The sequence below is a fragment of the Danio rerio genome, chromosome 1 (genome assembly GCF_052040795.2).
Source record: "Danio rerio strain M-AB ecotype USA chromosome 1, GRCz13ab, whole genome shotgun sequence".
NCBI classification, from domain to species: Eukaryota; Metazoa; Chordata; class Actinopteri; order Cypriniformes; family Danionidae; genus Danio; species Danio rerio.
The window spans coordinates 14420001-14443264 of record NC_141021.1 but is presented as its reverse complement, the minus strand read 5'-3'; the positions used below and the strand labels follow the sequence as shown (position 1 = coordinate 14443264).

Sequence of the window (23264 nt, the reverse complement as noted above, 5' to 3'; positions counted from 1 at the left end):
GGTGTTGTGAGAATTGTGTCCTCCCTTAATTTGACTGCAGAAAGCCAAAAAAATATATAATAAATCATTAAAAAAAAGATTTGACTTAAAGGGCACCTATTGTAAAAAATCTTCTTTTCAAGCTGTTTGGACAGATCTGTGTGTTGGTATAGTGTATAGACCATCATACTGGGGTGATATGAACACACCCAGTCCTTTTTTTTCAATTTCACTACAAAAAAAAGGGTCGGCCAATTGGAGCTGTTTTGAAATCGATCGCACCATTACGTAGGTGTGCGATTCCCCCCGCCCACCGAATTGATTGACAGCTGCGCGTATTAACATATCCTGAGTTTGCCGTTTCCGCCATTATCAGCGTGAACGTCGAAGCGATGCCACCGAGAGAACACCCTTGTGCTATTTTAGGATGTAAGGCTCAGCACAAGAGCCTTCACCGTCTTCCTGCAAATGAGCAACAGAGGCTTAAGTGGCTGAGTTTTATCTTTGAAGACAAGGTGCCTGAAAATGTACCAAAACTGTTGTATGTTTGCGCTAACCACTTTAGCGTAGACTGCCTCGAGAACGCGGGACAATACAACTCCGGATTCGCGAGTAAATTGTTTTTGAAAACTGGATCAGTTCCTACAATACGTGATCCTGTCTCACTTCAAGTAAGTATTACATTTTATGTACTTCTAGCCTTACTATTCTAATTATGTTAAGCCGATGAATAGCATCTGCGGTAGGGTTGTAACGGTATGAATTTTTCACGGTATGATAATCGTCTAAAACAATACCACGGTTTGACGGTTTCGCGGTATACGGTATGTTACAAATGTTACAAAATAATAGAACAGTGAAGCAAATTTGACTTTTTCCAAATAATATATTTTTAGTTACTATAAACAACACCACTTACAATGAACAAATAAAAATAAGAAAATAATAAATAATGTGTCAAAGTCCAAATAAAGTCGAAATAAACATGGTGCAAATCCTCAGTAAAAAATAGATATAAATATTTACTATACTATAAATAGTTACATAACGAAACTAGATTCAATATGGAACATCCTTAGGTTTTATGTGCCAGCATGGATATGGTTGTCTATCGATATGGATTTGGATATGGTTGTCTGCAATGCAGACAAACAGCTGCACCTTCATTTGCGTCTTTTGAATACAGCAAGAGCAGCAGTTCGTCTTTGCTGTGTCACTGTTTTGTCATGTTTCTGTGCTGCTGTGCATGCAAAAGTACTTAGTATGAGAATTATTTCATGCAAAACTTTTTTTTTTTTTGCGTTTTATTTAGCCGCGCATAAATGTATGCCTATCTCTCATTCCGTGTTGTTCAAAAAGCTTGGTCCACAAACAAAAGCGAAACCTATGCTTATTGGTTGTGATATAGCGAGTTTGAACCAATCTGGGCATGGAGGAGGGACAATGCATCAATGTATCGTGTCTGATTTGTCCGGAGACACAGTGACGAGCGTTTCTTTGTCAAATCAGCGTTGTCAAATGTTGATGACGTAACCGCACTGATTCCGGAGCCTCTGAAAGTCCGCGAATGTTATGTGATACAGCACTGGAAAGCTGAGATTCTCTTCTTTATGCCAATCTTTGAATTGTATGAATCAGATCAGCGGATCAAAAGTTATTAAACATTTAAGAGCAATACTTATTTTTAGCCGCGGGCGGCTGTCTCGGTCTTTAAGGGTTAAAACCATGGTTAAAACCGTTGATATGCAATTGTTCATGGTATGATAATCGTGCACGTTCAAATCGTGGTAAACCGTCATACCGGTATATTGTTACAACCCTAATCTGCGGCTAAAGTAGCTTCGGCTGTTTGTTTGCACGTGTTTACCTCTTATTGTGCTTTTCAAAAACAGTCTAAATACTCGAAGCTGCATATGGTAGTGTGTACATGAAGGGGGTTTAGCCATTAGGAACAGAAACCGTAGAAAAATAGCAACATTGTAAAAAGCAGTACCACTGGCTACAGCTAAAGTTTGTTGTTGTTAAATGTTTGTTGTACTGTAATCGTAAGCCGAAATGAATAGCATCTAAAAGTTAAAAGCCGCTAAAGTTGCTTCGGATGTTTGTTTGCACGTGTTCACTGCTATTATGCTTTTCTAAAACAATCTAAATAATCGAAGCTATAAGTGGTAGTGTGTACAAGAAGGGCTTTTAGCCATTAGAAACAGAAACCATAGAAAATATAAACATTGTAATAAAGCAGTAACCAGTACTGGCTACAGCTAAAGTTTGTTGTTTATGTGGGATGTTTGTTGTAATGTGTATACTGTAATGTTAAGCAAAAATAAATAGCATCTGCGGCTAAAGCTACTTCGGATGTTTGCGCGTTTACAGCTATTGTGCTTTTCTAAAACAGTCTAAATACTCGAAGCTTTAAGTGGTAATGTGTACATAAAGAGGTTTTAGCCATCAGAAACAGAAACCGTAGAAAAAATTAAACATTGTAATAAAGCATTACCACTGACTAAGTTACAGCTAAAGTTTGTTTTGTATGTGGGATGTTTATTGTAATTTTTTTCACTGTACTTGCACGTGGTCTGCAGTTGTTTACAATAAGATCGGTATGTTTTAATCAAATAAAGGTCATTTTAAAACATGTATGTTTTCTTACAAAGGCCACGACGTCGACAAAGAGCAAAAAGGTGGATGTTGCTTGCCAGACAGAAACTTTTCACACATCTTTACACAGTGTTGGTACCCAGTTGTCTTTTAGGACGCTTCAGGCTAAACGCAGGAGTACAAGTAAGTTAAAATTTCTCAGTTTATTTTAAGTTGCTGCATTAGAAACGTGTTTTATTATCTTTATAAACGTGCAATGAGATTAATCATAAAATTACACTATAGGTGTCCAGACAACAATATCCAGTTTTGAACTGACTGTACCATTAGCGTCCTCTACTGCGTTTATGACTTCGACACCCCTCAAACCTTCACTAAAAAGACCTCGTCTGGAGCTGGAGGAGGAGGAGGAGGAGGAAGAAGAAGCAGCCGAAGAGACTTTGACAGAGTCAAAAATTATAGCCCAAGACTCGGATGTGACATTTGACCCTGCAGAGGAATGCACATCTGCAACTGAACCAACAGACTTGTCGTGAGTTTATGCATTATGTAAATTATTTGAAAGATTGTGTATTGTCATCATAACATTCATCATCATTTTTTTTTATTATGTTAATGTGTATATTTATTTTTACAGAATCCAAGAATGCCCAGTTCATAACATTGCCAAGTTCATTGTCTATGAAACATGCCTCATGGAGCTCTTCAGTGACTGCCCAGTGTGTCAGAGGAGATGTGATGTAAAGTCACAAAGGCTTGGGACATTTCTGAGCGTACAGCAAGTCTGCCCACACTGCGAGTTTGTAAGAAAATGGAACAGTCAGCCAATTATTGGTAGTACTCCAGCTGGCAACCTGCATCTTTCTGCTGCTGTCTACTTGAGCGGTGCATCATTTTTTGTAGTTGAAAAGGTAATTATCTATCAAAATTTATCACATTTCTTTTAGAAACATAATATAAATTTTGTCACAGGGTGCATGCACATTGTACTAAAAATTCTCCTCTCTGTTGTCAGGTATTTGCTGCAATGAAACTACACATTTTTAAATATAATTCATTTCGCCGTCATGCAAGACTTTGCATTGAACCTGCTATTGTCCACAAGTGGAGAAATTGGCAGAGTGAAATGCTAGAACAGCTCAGTCGAAGAGAGAATGTGATTGTTGGAGGAGATATGAGGGCTGACTCCCCAGGTAATTAGTCAAAAGATTTAATTTCTAATTCAATACAGTCTAATAAAAAAAATAAATATGAAATACATTACAATTATTCCAAAAATGTGTTTAGAATAATTATGTACGGTTTGTTCTTGAAGGTCACTCGGCCAAGTATGGTAGTTATACAATGATGGACCTTGCAACTAACACAGTGGTCGACCTACAGTTAGTCCAGGTAATACAGAAAAGTATTATCTGAACTAGCATAATATTTTGGATTGAAAATGTGTGATTTATTTATATATATATATATATATATATATATATATATATATATATATATATATATATATATATATATATATATTTTTTTTTTTTTTTTTTTTTTTTACCTTATTTAAAATTTTATAGAGTAATGAGGTGGGTGGCAGTTACCATATGGAAAAAGAAGGCCTAAAGAGAAGCCTTGACCTGTTGGATGCCCGCGGTGTTCGTCTGGAATGCATCATCACAGACCGACATCCTCAAATACAGAAATATCTCAGGGATCGAAATGTCACTCAGTTTTACGATGTGTGGCATATCGAGAAAGGTATGTAATTTAGCAGTTATTAATTTACTTAAGATTAAATTGCTATTTACAGTTCTTACATGTTTATTATTATTTTTGTGTTGATGTCTTTTTTTCTTTAATTTCCAGGAATTTCCAAAAAACTGGACAAGATATGCCAGATAAAGGGGTGTGAGAAGTTGCGTAAATGGTTACGTAGCATCAAAAACCACATCTACTGGACTGCTGCATCATCCACAACAGGTCCTGAAAGAGTGGCAAAGTGGACCTCTATCTTAAACCATGTACAAGACAAACATGTACATGAAGACCCCAATTTTCCGGCTTGTCTGCATCCGCAACGAATAAGCAGAGACAAGAACAAATGGCTGTCGGCTGGTAAGTTGTATACAGACAAATAAAATATTCTTTGCGATTAAAACTAATGCAAAACAGAGCTTGTTTCTTTGTTCAGATTTGTTTTTGATTTCGACTCTAATACCTTAAATTTTTGCTTGTTTAGCAACGATGCCATTCTACAAGCTGGAGAAAGTTCTCGCTAACAAGAGAATATTGAAGGATGTGGCCAAGCTAAGTCCTCACCACCAGACGTCAACTGTTGAAGCTTTCCACAGCGTCATACTGCGGTTTGCACCCAAAAATGTGGTATTCCCATTTCTGGGGATGCTATGCAGGTAAAGCCAATGATCAGAAATTAATATTTACAATACTATACAGTCTTGTCATGGTACGTCATTTACATTTTTCTTTTTGTTAGGTTGTACTTGGCTGCACTTCATTACAATGAAAATGCCGGGCGTCCCCAGGCCACATCAGCAACTGGTAAACCTATTTACAAGCTTGCCTTTCCAAAGGCAAAGAAAGGAGAGTATAGGGTCCGAGAAGTGAAGACACAGCAAACTTTCGGTATGTATATAAATGTTTATAGTATTATTAATAATTCAATAAATAAAAAAAATAATTGCACTTTACATTCACAATGAAAACTCACTACTCAAAATACAAAATTAAGTTACTAAAGAGATAACTGTTATATTGCACAGGTTATGTAGAAGAGCTGCTGGACCTCATCTTCAACCAAGTGTTTGTGGACCCATCACCCTATGTTGATGAAGTATTGGGAATTCACATACCACCTGCTCTATCATCAGCCTACGATCGACCTGAGATGGAGGAGGCTATCTCCAGCAGGGTGACCCGCTTCAATCAATAGCTATCCTAAAACCCACATAGCTGCCCTGCTCTTCAGGAAACTGTCTTCGAATCTTCAGCACCACACAGGCAGGAATCACAACACGGACTCTCCGCCCGAGGAAACCCCAACACCAGCTCACAAAGCTCCGATAAGCCAAAAAGCGGCACTGTCTAACAGAGACATAATAATAAAACATTGTTTTAGAAATTGCACTACAATTTGAACTTGGGAGTTATCACATATACATTTTTATTTTTTATAAAATAACTAGCTTTACCAAAATTTCAGAAGTCATATTTTGTTTATTCAACTGCCAATGTATATTTGATATGTTTGTATGTGTTTGTAGATATACTGTACTTTCTAATGTTCATGGACAATTGTATTTCATTCAACAAAGTGACAACTTGGAGTTTATATTTTATATTTGCACAAGGATACATTTTATATTTGCCAATCACATTTTAATTTATACTTCAATATAAAGTTTTTATATGACTCAGGAATTGAAACATCTTTTCTGAAGGGTTGATGTTTCTATGCCATACTGATTTTTATATATTTTAAGAGTTTATATATTAATGTTTAGTGAATTTAAAATTATTTTTCAATAAAAAGTACATGCATTACTCAGCCTTTTATGAAGTCATTCAAATTGTCATCTCAGAAATAGCAGCAATAAAAAATGATACGTATTTCATTTTTATTGACATTGAGGTAAAGTTGGTTTTATATTCAGATATTCGGACATTCTCCTTAATAGTATCATTTCAGTAAAATATTTGCAAATTCAAAATAGGGAAATCGAATTAGCAGCAAATGACAAAGTACAACATTGTTTACAGTCAAGTAGATAGTTTTAATGTTGTTTACAAGTCATACTTGCATGCTAAATACGATCGATTGTTTAAACTATCATGATAAACAATACAGGGACTTCTGAATGTGCGGATATAAAACCAACTTTATCGCTATTGTATTGACTACACAGCGTTAATGTGCTTAAAAAGAAAGCGAGCATGCAGATCATGAACAAGGTAACCTGCTATTCTTTCTATTTATTTAAACTCACTTTTGCACTCCACAAAGTCGCAGGGGACCATAGTCTGCTTTGTATATATTCGATGCATTTTGCAAGGAATAAATATTGAAGCAAACGGGATCCATTCCTGGATGCTCCGTCATGCACGATGGTTGCATTTCCAGTTGATCCATTCGTCTTCTAACCTTATTACACGACACAGTTATGCTGTTTATTATCTCATTCGATGTCTTTAGAGCAGCAACGTTAACATAAACTGGAAATTTACCTGCGGTATCTCCCTGCAGCATACATTTTCAGCCTCAGTTGGCATTTTTTCACAATTGCCACACAAGCACCTGCCAATATTTGTCAACGTCAATATTCATGAATTACGAATAAATCATACCAATGCAAAATTGATCTCTGTGGATATCTTTATGTCTTGTCTGTGTTTGACGTAACGCATGACGTTCGCGAACTTTATCAAACAAATTACGGATTGCGCATGCATAGTTACATAGCGGCTGTAAAAGTATACAAAAACATTTGTTATTTTGTATGTACCACTCTGACACATTCTGGCACATTCGGATTATAGATTCCTCAACAGTCGACTCTGCTTGATCTGTGTCCGAGTCTGGGTCATATATGTAGGGTTGAATTGTGTTCCTCTCACTCATGATGACTCTTACTGTCTGCCTCTGTGATACGGTGCACAAAGCAGACGCGCTCTTGGCTCCGCCCCCTTGTTACGTTGGGCGGGCAGTCGAAACTCATTATCATGTTAAACAACACACCCCAAAACAGCAACCCGTGTACACGCCTCCAAATTTACACTTTTTAACACAGCATAATAACCATATCTGAATTGCGTTTTGATCTGAACCTATATTGGCACACTCAGAAGAACCATAATATTAGTATTAAATCTCAAAAAAGGGCTAAAATATGTGCCCTTTAACCAAATATCACTCAAACTCAAATATTGTACAATAGCTATTTTTGTCAGACATAATATGATGAAACCGATTTAAATAGCTCTCTTCCCCCTGACAAAAAATATTAACTTGTATAACCTCTTAATTATAAGTAATTATAGGATATAAAAATGCTAAAGAAAAGAAGCTGTCATTTAAAGATTAAATTCAGCAAGATCTATTTTTACTTGCATACAAGACCTTTTAATTTTTTTTTTCCTGTTCGAAATAAACTAAACCAAACCAAACTCATGATTGTTAGAAGAGGGATATTTTGCAAGATAATTTATATTATCACTTTTTTTCATGCGTTCAGAGGTTTATTCATTTTTATTTTGTTATCCGTTCATATAAATGACTCCCATTAGGCTAGTAGGTTGCATTTTATTGCTTTTATTTATCTGGTAAACATCTAGATTGGTCTAGTGCACTGAGCAAGTTTTGTAAGTGTTGATATTTACATTAATGAACATCTTTGTTGCGGGGTCATGTCATTTATCCAGAAACCGCAACATTGTACTCCCAACATATGATCGGTAAGAGTTCCTTTCATATACACGTATTCTCCATTAATGTTCTTATCCATTACTTCTTATTTATGTTTCTATGGCAAATGCAGGTGGACTACAGGAACCCAGAGCGTCACGTATTAGGGTGAAAAATGATTTTCATTTAAACAAATCAAAGTAAACTTCACACTCAAGTTAATCAATAAAATTGATTTATTGGCCAGCCCTAAAACAGCTCATGTTTACATAAAACAAATCTTTATATGAAAAATATTTGTGTACCTAGAATAGTGATCAAAATGACGCCACCGCTCTTCGGAATGTATAAAAACACAAATATAATTTGTTATTATTTGTTTATTATTTTGTAGGAATTGTAATGTTCACACCTGACCCGGTCAACGTTTATCGAGACTTTTTTTGGCATTCACACTCAAGAGATTCTTACTGGCGAGTAAATGTGCAACATCACTCCCTCGTGTTTGTAGTTGCTTTCATGTTCATGACACAGCTCAATGAAACTAGAAGATCCACATTCATCTTCCATCAATGCATCTTTTTTGTTGTTTGGATTTTGTGCTCATCTCAATCATTTTCTGCATGAGCGCCACCGATCATATCAATTGTAACTTCAGACAGGCATTTGAAGAAAAGTGTCAATCTTTTTTTTTAACTTGGTGTATCTAAAACAAGTCCAGAGTTTGTTTTATTTTTGGAGCGATGTTTTTAACACCTGTAGTTTTGCACTTTGATGTGTATGCTCACATTGGCATTTTTTGATTAGTAACAATGCATTAAATGTTGATGATAAACATGAGCAAAAGTCTTTTGAGCATGAGTCTAAACACTTAAAGGGCACCTATTATGCAAATCAACTTTTGTTAACTGTTCAGAGAACTATGTGAATGTAGTCTGTCCACAGTCATATTGGAGTGATGTAAACCCAACAAGTTTCTTTTTGAAAATTTCCTGATGTTAAAATAGGACCCAAATCTCAGTGAATTTGAGAAACACCACAATTTGATGGAGAAGTGCAATTTTCCCCACCCATTGATTGATTAACAGGCACCATGTTTCTATAATAACATGTATACACATCTCCACAAAACATTTTTTGCAAAGAAACTAAGATTCAAATATCTAATCCATTTCCAAGTTTTATAAGTTTAAAATGTTTTAAAAACAGGGTATGTTTGTAATTGTAATGGCGGGGAGTGACACCAACAACAGAAGTTTTGGATCCACATGCAGGTTTATTCAAAGTCAGGCAAGCGATGGTCAACACAGGTGCAAACAGGTATTTGGAGACAGTCCAGAATAACAGTCGAATACAGGCTAGAGGTCAGAAAGGCAGGTGGCAGGCAAAGACAAAGAGGCTAACAAGGCTAACGGTCGGTACACAAGATAACTAGACTGAGAAAACGCGTTGTAGTGTTACTAGTGACAGATAACAAGACTCGGCCCACTGGATGGGTGCATGAGTGGCTTATGAATGGTGTGTTATCAGTCTCTGATAAGGTTCAGCTGGTGAGTGTAATCAAGCTAGATGAATGAGCAGGCGTGAGTGTCCGGGAGAAGTGCATGCATGCATATGTAGTCCAGAAGAAGGCGGAAGTGTAGTCCATGGTTTGTTGTGTGAGAACCAGCGATCTCTGGAGAGCGATTGCTGGTTATGTGACAGTAATAAAGACAATAAAATCGGTATGTAATTCTTAACTGCTATAAAAATCACGGCCCCATGGTGTCAGTAAATGCTAATATATATGTGTGTGTGTGTGTGTGTGTGTGTGTGTGTGTGTGCGTGTGCGTGTGCGTGTGTGTGTGTGCGTGTGTGTGTGTGTGTGTGTGTGTGTTTACTGCAAATGGCATTTGTGTGAGACTCATCATTTCAGAAAGGCTTGAATAAACTCCACCACAATTACATGAAATAAACTTACTTGGTATTGTTGACTAATGAGCTGTATTTTAGCTTCATCCATATCTGTCTCTATCACTGACTGCTGTTATCTGATGTAAGGCAGTAGAAGCAGACATGCACATGGGAACGGGAGCAGGGAAAAGAAGCTCATTTTCATTTAAAGCTACAGCAAAAATTTACTCAGACACCAAAATGGGCATATTCTGGAGGCTATAATAAATTATTTGATGAGTATTATGAGTTGAAACTTTACAGATATGTTCTGGAGACACCAAAGGCTATTTTACGTCTTGTAAAGAGGGTAAAATAGGTGCCCTTTAAAGCAATTTACTGGCCTACTGGGATCTGCTAGGGTTCTAATGCAAAACTCATTTTGAGAGAGATCCAGATTTCAACACCGCTGCATGTTTTTTGCATGGTTCCATCACTATAAAAGCAGATTTTTTTCAAGTGAATCTGTATGCTATGCTTGTACAACAGCTAAATAAAACTGAAATCTGGTCATTAACATGTCACTCAAAGGCTATTTTATAGAAATTACAATCGGGGAATTATAAAAAAAGATTATAATAAAAGTTCTATGACCCATTGGGATATCTTGGGAATTTAAATGCAGACCCAATTTCTCACAACCTGTACTTATGTTTTCTCCTAAGAAATGGTATTTTGGGCTCCAAGAACATGCTTGTCACTAGAAAAGAACAACTAAGTGGATCGGAGGTGGGAAATGTCCAGATAAAGTGTTTAAAACAACAGCTCAAGGCTAGGTTCAAAATTGCTCAAAACTAGACCATATTATTATCAATGTAGCTTCCTGCACTGCAAACACGTAATGTGACTTTCATTCAGTTGGTAGGCTCCCTGTTTATGATTATCACCATTGGAGACCTATTCCAGACACTTTTCTGTCCATCAAAAAAAAAAAAAAGAAAACCCTCAGTTAGTTTTCATGTTACATTTACTGTAAATAACAAAGTAGTAGGGTGCACGATACTGGAAATTTGAACATTGCGATATTTTGTTATTTTGCAATATACATTGTGATATTATTACGATTTCACAAGTTGTCTTGAATATTTGGAAAGAATTAATAATTTTAGACTGATTAAGTAGAGCAGTGCATCTGCATAAAATATGATAAACCATCTACAAGGATATATCAATACTCTAAAAAAACAAAGATGCAACAAAAATACAATTCCTAATAATAATAATTTGTATCCTTTTCCAAGTCTAACAATATTCAGGTACAGTAATTGAATATTAAAAATAAAAATAATTCGATAAAATAAACATTATTAAAGTTCCAAATGGCACAATGCTGAATATGCCTGAATGCTTTTAAAATCCCCAGACAGTCACAGGCCAGAAAAACACACGCAAATGATAAATTATAATCCAGATTCAACATTGCACACCCTGCGATATGACTATTGGAATGATCACAATACATCATTTATTTGCATGTTAGAATTTGGAAGTACTCAAGCCTTTAACCTTGTGCATCAATATATATATATATATATATATATATATATATATATATATATATATATATATATATATATATATATATATATATATATATATATATATATATATATATATATATGTATATATATGTATGTATATATATATATATATGTATATGTATATATATGTATGTATATATATATATATATATATATATATATATATATATATATATATATATATATATATATATATATATATGTATGTATATATATATATATATATATATATATATATATATATATATATATATATATATATATATTGATGCACAAGGTTAAAGGCTGTTAAAGTTGTTTACTCAACTTTTATTGAATCAAGTGAAGTAATTGGGTTGCTCAAAAATGTCCTGAAGTTTGTTGCTTTTAAAGTAATTAGTTGACTTTACACATATATATTTTGATGTTTTGTTCAAAATACTAATTTAAAATTTGCTAAAGCAACACAACTCTTGACATTTATTTAGGCCAACTTAATTGTGTTATGTTCAATCAACTTACATTTGTTAGGTTAACTTATTCAATTTGTGTTAGGACAACATAAAGGGCCTATATGGAACCCAGCATTTTTTAAAAGATTTACAGAAAAAGGGAGTAAACCCTTTTCCTTAACATTATTAGTAAATCAACTACAATAAAAAAATAAATAAAAAATAAATGTTGACTTAACTTAAAGGTTTTAAGGCTACAAACTTCAGGACATTTTTGAGATTACTTAACTTTTATTGAATCAAGTGAAGTAATTGGGTTACTTAAACATGTCCTGAAGTTTGTTGCCTTATAATTTTAAGTTGAGTCAACTTTGTTATTGTTTTTTTTACAGTGTATGATGGTTAAATATTAATAGATCAATAAAAATAGAGCGCTGTTTGACTTAGCACAGCCAAAATGAGCACACAAATGAACCGAAAAGTCTAAAAAATCTCCATAAGGATGTACAAGGGTTAAGCAAAGACCAAGAGGCACCATGTTTGTTTGCGGTTAGATTATGCACGGTATTAACATAGCCAGAGACCTTGTGGCAGGAAGAGCTGCATCTGCTCATTAGTGTGTTTGGAGATCAAATCATGACCTCCTTTTAGTGATTCCCATTATAAAAGCCATATACGGCACAGATCATACACTAATTTCTATAATTGAAATGTTTATTTTAGAGAGGGATTTGGATGCGTCATGCTAAAAACATTTGTTTTGACCAGCACCTGGTGTTATGTCATTTATATGCTGCTAATAATTTAAATACATATACTGAAAAATAGTGTTGTTTGTCTATGGTGGTATCACATAGCTTTAATCGGAATAATAACTTGTTGTTTGTGTCTACTTTTGTATTTGATGCCAATTCCATTGTGTTGTGTACTAATCATAAACATTTAAGCAGATGTTCATGATGATTATCACTGAAGTCATTATAACCTGAGTTAAGCATCTGAAAGCAAGTATTACAATGATCCCATTGTGATGTCATTAACGCCGGAGTCTCTGGTTGGTCGGTGGCTGCTTTTCATAATCTCTTTAAGATGATCTGTTATCGTAAGCTCAACGGTTTCTTCTTTTAAACCCTGTTGTTTTTATTCACAATCCTGAATATAAGTCCAAAGCTCAAACCCCAACCTGGAGGACCAGAACATACATATATACACTACAGACAATTTAACTTACTTAATTCACCTATAGCACATGTCTTTGGACTTGTGGAGGAAACCGGAGCACCCTGCAGAAACCCATATGAATATGGGGAAAACATGTAAACTCCACACAGACATGCCAGCTGACCCAGCTGGGACTTGAATCATTAATCTTCTTGCTGTGAGATGACAGTGCTACCCACTGTGCCACCGTGCCACCCTACACATATGACTATAGGAAATAATTATAAAAAAGAGGTAAAAAAAAAGCATTATAATATATATTTTTCCCGCTTACACTGATTTACCACCACTGATTTACCTCCATCACACATATTATTACAGTACGTGACTACTTTAAAAAGTGAGTAAACCTATTGCTTTAAAAGTAATTAGTTGACAAAAAATGTGATATTTTTGCTGCTTTGTTTAAAATACTAATTTAAATTCTTTTAAACCCTGTTGTTTTTATTCACAATCCCATTGTTTGATTATCATTTTGACAATAATTCTCTAAGATAACATCAATTCTGTTAGGAAAAGGGTTGTTTTTAACAAGGCTCTACTATCTGCAGAACACAATGATAACACCATCCATGAAAGTAGATAAATAGGCTTTGAGAACAAGTCACCATTTTCATCAAATTGCAATAATAGATTTGTCATGAAAATAAATAACATTGAATCACAATGATCAAACGTCTGTTACTGTAAATCGTATATTCATCCAGTAGTAACTCCTTGAAGTGACATGAGTTTTACAAGAAAAAAAAATAAGGAAAGAAAAAAAATGCACTAGTTTAGCAAGTAGTTTATAGCTAGAGATGTGTTTATATCACGCCATAGTCCAGGGGTCACCAATCCTGGTCCTGGAGGGCCGGTGTCCCTGCAGGGTTTAGCTCCATCTTGCCTCAACACACCTGCTTGGATGTTTCAAGTATACCTAGTAAGACCTTGATTAGCTTGTTCAGGTGTGTTTGATTAGGGTTGGAGCTAAAATCTGCAGGGCACCGGCCCTCCAGGAACAAGTTTGGTGAACACTGCCATAGTCCAAGGTATAGAAGGAAACTACTATGCATCTAAGTTCTGAATGTAGTTGTTGGCTTTAGTAGCTGTCAGCGGCCATAGTTATTCGCCGTTCGGTAGAGTGATGCGTAGTTGAGCTGGAAAGAGAACAGCATGTCAGAGTCTGCGCTTGTAGAGCTCCACCGTGGCTTCTTTGAATTCGCTCACAGCTTTTGGCCATCTGGACTGTAATCTTCACCACGAAAGGTCAAAATCCTTTTTTTACAGCACTCACAAACAACCAAATCCTTCACCTGGTAACGTTGAAACCACAGAACCACAGGACGCGGTCACTGTCCTGGGGCGGGTTTGGGAGGGGGGCTTCGGTGCACACTGTAAAGTTCAGGCGGTGATACTAAAATCTGATTGCCGAACATCTCAGCAAGCATTTTGGAGAAGAAGTTAGCTGGCTGTGGCCCCTCAATGGACCCAGGGAGCCCTACAATGCGAATATTCTGCTGGGTGTGCCCCTCTAGGTCTGACATTTTTGACTGCAGCCACTCATTTTCTTTAGTGAGGCCAGAGCATGTGACCTTTAGGTGTTCAAGATGTTGGGTCACCTCTGTGACTCCCGATTCAAGACAACCGATGTGTTGGTCTTGAGTTGCGACTGTGCAGTTAATATTGCCCAACTAAGTGTCCAGGCTCTCAAAAGAGACTTTAAAATCTCTGGCAAGAGAGGCTCCTCATGCAGGGCGCTAACTTCAGCTAGAGTGATGCTAGAGCTAGGTGAGGAAGACGCTTCATGTTTGTTTCCAGTTTTTTACCCTTTCCTTTCGACATGTTAAGTGAGAATGCACTCTAAGAAAGAAAAGTAAATAGATGTAGGTTGCCAAAATACTAAAACAATGAGGTTTGTTAAGAAGGAATGAAAAGTTAATGGGAGCTGGTCTAACTCACTATACCGAAGGTGACAACCAGAAGTCTAAAAGGGGTTGTTTTTAATATTTGTTCACATCATGGAACAAGAAAACTGCGACTATTCTAGTTCTTTAATGTGTTTAGAATACACTTATACTGAATCCACTATATGTAATATTATAGATAATAACTAAAGTGAATTATTTCTTGAAATGGATGATTTTATTTTGAGAAAGACAGAGAGCTTAAAAGTCACGCTGCCTTTGGGTTATTCAGGTCTTGAGAGATTAAACCTCTAGAGAAAACTTAAGCCAGTAAAATGGCCTTTAAATTTAATTGAGGTCACCGCAGCACCATAACAACGCTTGCTGGTAATAAAGCGGGGCTGTATTAGTGTATTGTTTTATTAATAACTCTGGCTGTAAAATTATATAACTCTGGCAGCGTGTTAAGCAGCCTGCTGAGGAGAAAAACAACAACAAAAAAGTTTACTCTGGATGTAGCAGCAATATTTCTAAAGAGTGATATTACGTGACTAAGAATAAGACTAAGACTTTTTTTTATAATAATAAAAAAATAAAGAGAAAATCCTTTTCAATGGAGTCCATTTTAATAATCATTTAAGGCTTGAAGAATACTGCCCTGCTTTCACTTTGGTAGATTTACTCTCTCTCTCTCTCTTTCTCTCTGCTTGTTTATCTAAAAGCAGGGATAAAGTCTTAAAACTTTCTAAGTGAATTAGTGCTGTAATTCTTATTTGTTTTGCAGAGCACTTCAGCGGGCTGTTTTCACTTTCTGAACATGTCATTTAGCAAATGCTTTTGTTTTTCAGAAACGCCATAAATAACATCTTGTTAACTTCAAATGTATGTTAAAAACAACAGCTCTGGTAGTGTTTTGGGAATTACTGTGATGGCCGATCACTATCTTTATACTTTAAGGTTATAACTAAATATTTCATTTCATGAGTTTTTTTATATACTTATTGTATAATAGAATCTAGTTATAATATAATATAATATAATATAACATAACATAACATAATACAATACAATACAATACATTACAAATAATATAATATAATATAATATAATAAAATATAATATAATCCTAAAATAAGCTTCCTATTTTACCACATATATAATTTGTTTATTGTTGGTAATCAACATAATTTAAGGTCAGCCTTAAAATGACCATAAAATATGATGATAACCACTAAAAAATGAATTAAGTATGTGGTGAAATAGAAAGCTACACGATGAATCAGTTTGTCCTGACTGGTCCGTATATAAAACTTGTCCATATAGTGATACTCATGTGTTGTTATGCTTTGTGAATTTATGAACAACCCATAAAGTAAATGATAATTAATTTACTGTAAAAATGATAAATATATTTACATTCTCATGTATTTATTATATTATATTATATTATATTATATTATATTATATTATATTATATTATATTATACACTTCAGCAGCCTTTTGAATTCATTCAAATATGATTACAAAGTAAATTGGCTAATCAGTTTATATATTTTATTTTTCATTTTTTATTGCTCTTATTTTTATATTGCTATAGTAATTACTAGTTTTTGAATTTATATGTAATGCAGTTGTTCTGTGGTCATTTTTATTGCCTGTAAAAATAAATAAATGAATAAGTAAAAGACACTTTGATCATACAGTAGGTGAATTCAAGTCTGAGCTTCAGTGATTAAATTCTGCTTAAAGACAGCAAATTACTTCAGTTAAACGCCTCATCTGGATTTGACATCTATACAAATTAGTCATCAAGAGGGTTTTGCTCTGTCAGTTATTATTACTGTGGAATTAGATAAATATAGTAACTGTACTGGGAAAAGTGTTAGGAGCGTCTTCTTTTCAGGGTTTAATGTAGGACACAAACACTCTCTCTCTCACACACACACACACACACACACACACACACACACACACACACACACACACACACACACACACACACACACACACACAGACACTTAACAAATTAAGTTTGTTAATAAATTAAGTTAGTTTAAAAATAAATACTACAATTAATCTCTGTATACAACTTGCTACATGCTAACTCTATTTGTTGACACTCCAAATAAACAAACAAATAAATAAATAAATAAAAAATAGCTTCAAATAAAAAGATTAGTTTCAAAACAAATGCTACAGTGAATCTCTGGATACAAGATGCATGTTGGTGTCATAACACACATATGGGTACACACACACCAACACACACAAACCAAATAAATAAACAAGTCAATCAAAAATAAATTCTACAGTGAATTTCAGAATAAAATTAACTTCTATCTAACATATATTTCTAGTACTACACAGTTTCGGCCAATAATTTAAGCATGCGTGAGTGTCTCTTTCCCTATTCAACTGATTTGCAGGGTGCTTCATGGAAAGAAGTCAGATTTCTCACAGATTTGAGTTTGTCTTTTGGTTAATGTTGGTTTTAGGGAAGCGTCACGCTGTCCTGCCTGGGCTGTTCAGATGTCCAACAAATCTCCATCTTCCACAAGACAGCCTACATCCTACATCTCCATTTCATTCCTGTTGCATTATTTCTAAGCACCGGTGTAACCCGCCTCCTTTTGTGAGATAAATCCCCTCCTTCTCTATGGAGGGGAGAAAAAAAAACTGTTTTGTAGCAGCTCCCTGCATATTATATAGACGGATTAGCATAATTTTACACAGATTTCCTCTGGCTCAGCTTCAGATCTGCACACAAATCCGACTAGAAGTGAAGTACTTTCCTTCCAACCCCCTGCCTCCCCTTCTGTCATCCTGTTTTCTCTCGGCCTGACCTTTTTTCTGTCTGTCTGTCTTTCTACCCTACGGTTTCTCCTATTCGGAGACAGTTGGATCTTTCAGAGGTGAGCTGAATGTCACAGTCAAGACAATAGGAAGAGTGTGAATCGATGCTGAGGACTACTTTAGAATTGCATATGACTTAACCCCTGTGTGATACGGCGCTTTAAGATTCAGACATCTTCAGAGTCATTTGGAATTTGAAGTAGCTGAAGTTCTGATACACGGAAAGTTGGTTTTACTTGTTTTTCCTCTGTTTAAATGATTTCTACTCCCTCAAAACTAAAAAAAACACATTAAAATACTAGTTTAGGGATTGCAACCCACCACCAAAATGCAGATGTTTTTTTTTATTGTCAATCTATATCCTTCACCAGAATCTTTCAAACTATTACGTTTTGTTTGAATGTCAGCAATATATACACAGTAGCTGTGGTGGTGGGTAAGTAATGGTGTGGGGTGGCAATTCTTTAGAGGGCCGCAAAGCCCTTCATGGAGTAACCTGACTGCCATTAGGTACTGAGATCCTCAAGTTCAAGTTCATGTATTTATAGAGCATTTAACGAGTTCACACTTAGCTGATGATTGATAATAAAGCTTATTTGGCATGCTGTCCCAGAAGAGAGCCCTGAGCTTATGAGATCCTCGAGCTCTGGGCTCCCTCCCATTTGCAGGGCGAGAGGGGAGTTTGAGCTCAGGTAGATCTCAAAGAACTCCCTCTGCTTATTTCTAGCTGAATGACGGATATGGATGACTGAGGAGAGGTGTACTCGCTAAGAGCTTGGCTATGGTATCAATTTTGTGTGTTAAATTGTTTTTGGACTGTGGGAGGAAGCGAAGATTATGGGGAAAATCCACATGAGCACGGGAAGAACGAACAAAACTCGACACAGAAATGTCATCTGGTTTAGTAGGGACTTTAACCTTAGACATTCTTGCTTTGAGGCACAGTGCTAATCACTGGGCTGCAGTGTCGCCCATCTGGATGGGGGGGGGGGGGGGGGGATCTTCAAGATATTGAGATAAGAAAGACTCTGGTTATTTATAGTGAGTTAGGAATCATCTGATTGGAGAATCGATTATGAGCTAATGCGGGAACAGCTGAGAACAATCATAAGCATGTGATCCTCTCAAAATTAGTTTTTTAAATACACTTCACTGAAAACAGTCACAAGACTGACCAAAGTGCTGTAAATAAGACAAAGTAAAATAAACGACAGAATGTAAATCATAAAAATAAGACAAGAGAAACGACGGATTAAAAAAAAAAAAAAACTTGTAGCGGTTGATAATAATATTAAAAGATAATATTAAAAAGCCAAGCTAAATAGCTACATTTGTTGTAGTGATTTAAAAATAGAGGTGGAGCCATTCTAATCCTCAGACCCCTTGTGAGACCATATGCCAGTGGCCTTGAGTTCTTCCTAGTGAAGGACAATGCCAAACCTCATGTGACTGGACTGTGTCAGCAGTTCCTGCACGACGAAGGCATTGATGATATGAACTGGCCCAGCTGTTCCCCAGACCTGAATCTAACTAAGCACATCTGGGAAACGATAACGCACTGCATCCACTAACGCCACGTTGCTCCACAGACTGTCCAGGAGTTGGTGGATGCTAGGGCTGTGCGATTAATCGAAATCAAACCACAATGGCGATTTGAAACGTTGCGATTAGGACAGTTATATTTAGATGCATTAGTTGCAGAATTTCAAAGCAGTTTACTGATTTAAATGCTTCTTCTTGGATATTACATCATTCAATTAGTCTATAGTCATGACTTTACAGAGAGCTTAGGACCTCCTAACTACGATTTGCTTTGAGAACATGTTAACAAATTTTGTTACAAACTAGCTAGTTTTCAAAGCCCCTAATGTGGACTTTACCTTGCAGTTTAAGAAAGAATTTACTAAAAGCTGGTACAACCCTACCCAGCAGATAACTAATTTCATAACACACTACCTCACTAAAGACACGGTGCCTTTTAATACAGTGGCCAAAGAGGGATTTAAATAAAACTCATCTAAATGCTGGATAGGAGATACAGTATTATTTAAAACAGTTATATTTTAGCAGTAAGAAGCTACAATACAGAATTTTGGGCTGAAGCTTGACTACAAAATTTAATAACAAATCTGAATTTCTGTCAAAAAATCGCAATTAGATATTTTCAAATTGCACAGCCTTAGCGCGGATGCTTTAGTCCAGGTCTGGGAGTAGATCCCTCAGGAGACCATCCACCATCTCATCAGGAGCATGTCCAGGCATTGCAGGGAGATCATACAGGCAAGTGAAGGCCACACACACTACTGAGCCTCATTTAGACTTGATTTGAGGCCATTACTTCAACGTTGGATCAGCCTGTAGTGTGTTTTTACACTTACTTTTTGAGCGTGACTTAAAATTCAGACCAATTTTTTTTCCGTTGATAATTTTTGTGTGATTTTGTTGTCAGCACATTCAAAGAGCAAATTATTTAATCAGAATATTTCATTCATTCAGATCTAGGATGTGTTATTTTTGTGTTCCTTTTATTTTTTGAGCAGTGTATTGTTAATAATTCATTCATTTATTTTATTTTCGGCTTAGTCCCATTTTTTAATCTGGGCTCTCCACAGTGGAATGAACCGCCAACTTATCCAACATATGTTTTATGCAGCGCATGCCCTTCCAGCTGTAACCCATCACTGGGAAACATACACACTCATTCACACACACACACTACGGACAATTTAGCTCACCCAATTTACATGTAGTGCATGTTTTTTGGACTTGTGAGGTAAACCGGAACGCCCAGAGGAAACGCACGCAAACACGGGGAGAAAATGTCAAACTCCACACTGAAATGCCAACTGACCCAGCCGGGGCTCGAACCAGTGACCTTCTTGATGTAAGGCAGTTGTGCTACTCATTTTGCCACCATGCTGCCCTATTTGTAATAATATAAAATATAATACGATTCAACAAGATCACACATTTATGCATTTCCATGAGTAAAGTTCTCAGTTAATATGCCATTTATTATTATTATTTTTTTTACATGAATATATCTGTTTAGATAAATTACAATGCAAGACTAATTATATTTACACAAGTTTTTTTTTTAACATTAAAGTAGACATTTGACATGCCTTTAAATATTTCTATGTATCTACAGTGTTTTTTAATTAATATTTTAGGCAGTCAACTAATTTGTATGTCTCATCTATTATTAGTTGCCATCAAAATATGTTTTTGTAGGTATCTAAGTTTTTACACTACACATATCTCAAATGTATCTTTAAAATGTCTTAAACATGAGATATTTATTATTCTGTCAACAGATTTTTTTTTTTTTACTTTTGCATACGTAAACATAACATACATTGCATTGCATACATAACACATTTCTGATTTGAAGTTTTATTTCTGTGTTCAACTGATGTTACTCTTTTTGGTCTCCCTTAATTTTAATCAGATCTGCTAATCCCTAAATCATGTGAAACTGAATGCTCAAATGGTTTCCGGTTTCAAAATAACCTCTTTTAAATGACCTGTTAATTACATTCCATAATCAATTTCCATGTACAACAAAGTCATTCTAGCATCAAGATGAGCACTTTAACCATATTAGCAAAGATCTACCGTTAATACTTATGTCCTCTGGTTTTATTTTACATGTAAACACATTCAGTGACATGAGGATAGTGTTTAATATTGGTCTAAATGAGGTCTGGGATGTTTTCATCTTTTCTACTCTTGATCACTTCTAGATACTCCACAAAAACACATTAGATTAGATTGCTTATGTACACTAAAAAATATCCTTTAATTAAAAGTTGCCAGTAGCTTGTGACTCATGGGTGTTTTTCATTTATTTATGCATTCGAATTGCATTAAGGGACTTGTGTTTAATCACATTTCGATTTAACTCTACAGTTTAACAAAAAACTTTTTTTTTTATTATTTTAGTAGTTTGAAACATAATAAAAATGTAGCATAAATAACCATTTTGTACAATGTTTTACATGATCAACCACAATCAATATACGTTACTGTATCATGTCATAACTAAAATGCCAATACAATACCTTGTTTAACTTCCCATTATTGAAAGTTGTCCATGAGATTACATAAATCAATTCGAAGGCATAAATAAACAGAAAATCCACCTCACCAATTAAAAGCTATACGAACAACTGTTAATTAACTTTTTCAATGGTTAAATGTAAATGCTTATGCTTAAACAGTCACAAAAGACCACCTACTCTTTATTTACTGACCGATCATTATTGGACATGCATTAAAAACACACGCATTATGATGCCATCCACATCCTTTGCTTTTGCTTGGTTTCTAGTTGCTCATAAACTCTGTAACATGGATTGGTGTTAAATACCAGGTTCAAATACTAAGATGAATAGACATAATTTAGCATTGCAAATGATGGCAGCCATTATGTAAGAAACAATTGATGATAAACTGCGGAAGTATTAAAAAAAACAATGCACACCCGAGGTGGTGACTGGAACCACAGGTCCTCAAAAGTCCTCAAACAGCTCTTGTGTGTACAGTAAGACTAGTTTCTTACACATCTCTCTGCAATCTATTAGTTTTGTAGTGATTTAAATTTTGGCCGTTCTAAATGTTGAAATAACTAAGATCAATCAGGTTGTGTCCAAAATCACCTACTACTCGAGTAGGTACTACATTTGAATTTGAATGAACTAAACAACCATTAGAAAAGTATGTTCTATATACCGTAGTATGGATGTGAGTAGTATGAATAGTGTTTGGACGTACTATATCTGCCATTTGTCATTATCATGTAACCTACCCGCGTGATGTCAGTTGCGTCGCTTTAATCCAATTCTTGAATTCTCTCACATGGCATCATGAGATTGAGTAGCATCTATCGGATGGATGTGTACTTCAGAATCTTGCCTGAAGTAGGAGGTTAGGTACTTCTCACATACTGGTTTTCAAATACTATGAATTCGGACACTCTACTCGGCTCGCATACTGTTTTTATCATACTATATTGACCTTATTCTTCAATGTGGAAGTGCGCTGGTATTTGCGATTGTTTTAGAATTTCACTTGCTTATAATAGAAATGACTAGGAATAATAAATGGCAGAAAACGGTCAGACTTGCTCTAAAAACAGGTGTTTGCATGACTGTACAGGCAAAGCAGAATATTATAATAAGAAAATATCAGTTTGCAAAATCAAGCAGCATGATGGGCTGTTTTTAACATCTAAAAATGAATGGTATTGAATGAGACCGGAAGTCAAAAGATTCAAATGGCTGCGCCCACTCATACGTGAAGAATAAGACGAACAGTATGGAAGTATGTGATTTCGGACTCAGCCTTGATTAGTCAAATGCAACTGTAATATGGTCAAGCACTGCCTGGAACTACTTTTGCTGTGCATTT

General features: G+C 35.5%; 2 protein-coding genes across 15 annotated transcripts in view; both read left to right on the top strand.

Moving 5' to 3' along the window:
- Nucleotides 1-23264, top strand: part of LOC141384915 (uncharacterized) — a 547599-nt gene that overhangs the window by 90150 nt on the left and 434185 nt on the right. Inside the window, exon 4 of one of the 14 annotated variants that reach the window (XR_015476334.1) lies at nt 17495-18180. The exons of the other annotated variants lie outside the window; for them this stretch is intronic. The gene's annotated coding sequence lies outside the window, so the exon portion shown is untranslated. Of the gene's footprint in view, nt 1-17494; nt 18181-23264 lie in introns of those variants that run through there. 14 annotated transcript variants of the gene reach the window in all.
- Nucleotides 332-6129, top strand: zgc:123060. Its single transcript, NM_001037427.3, is given in 11 exon segments — nt 332-650; nt 2634-2760; nt 2863-3109; nt 3215-3488; nt 3593-3770; nt 3893-3969; nt 4146-4326; nt 4435-4683; nt 4808-4979; nt 5063-5211; nt 5349-6129. Coding segments are annotated over 11 exon segments (2103 nt in total). The 5' UTR covers nt 332-371; the 3' UTR covers nt 5519-6129.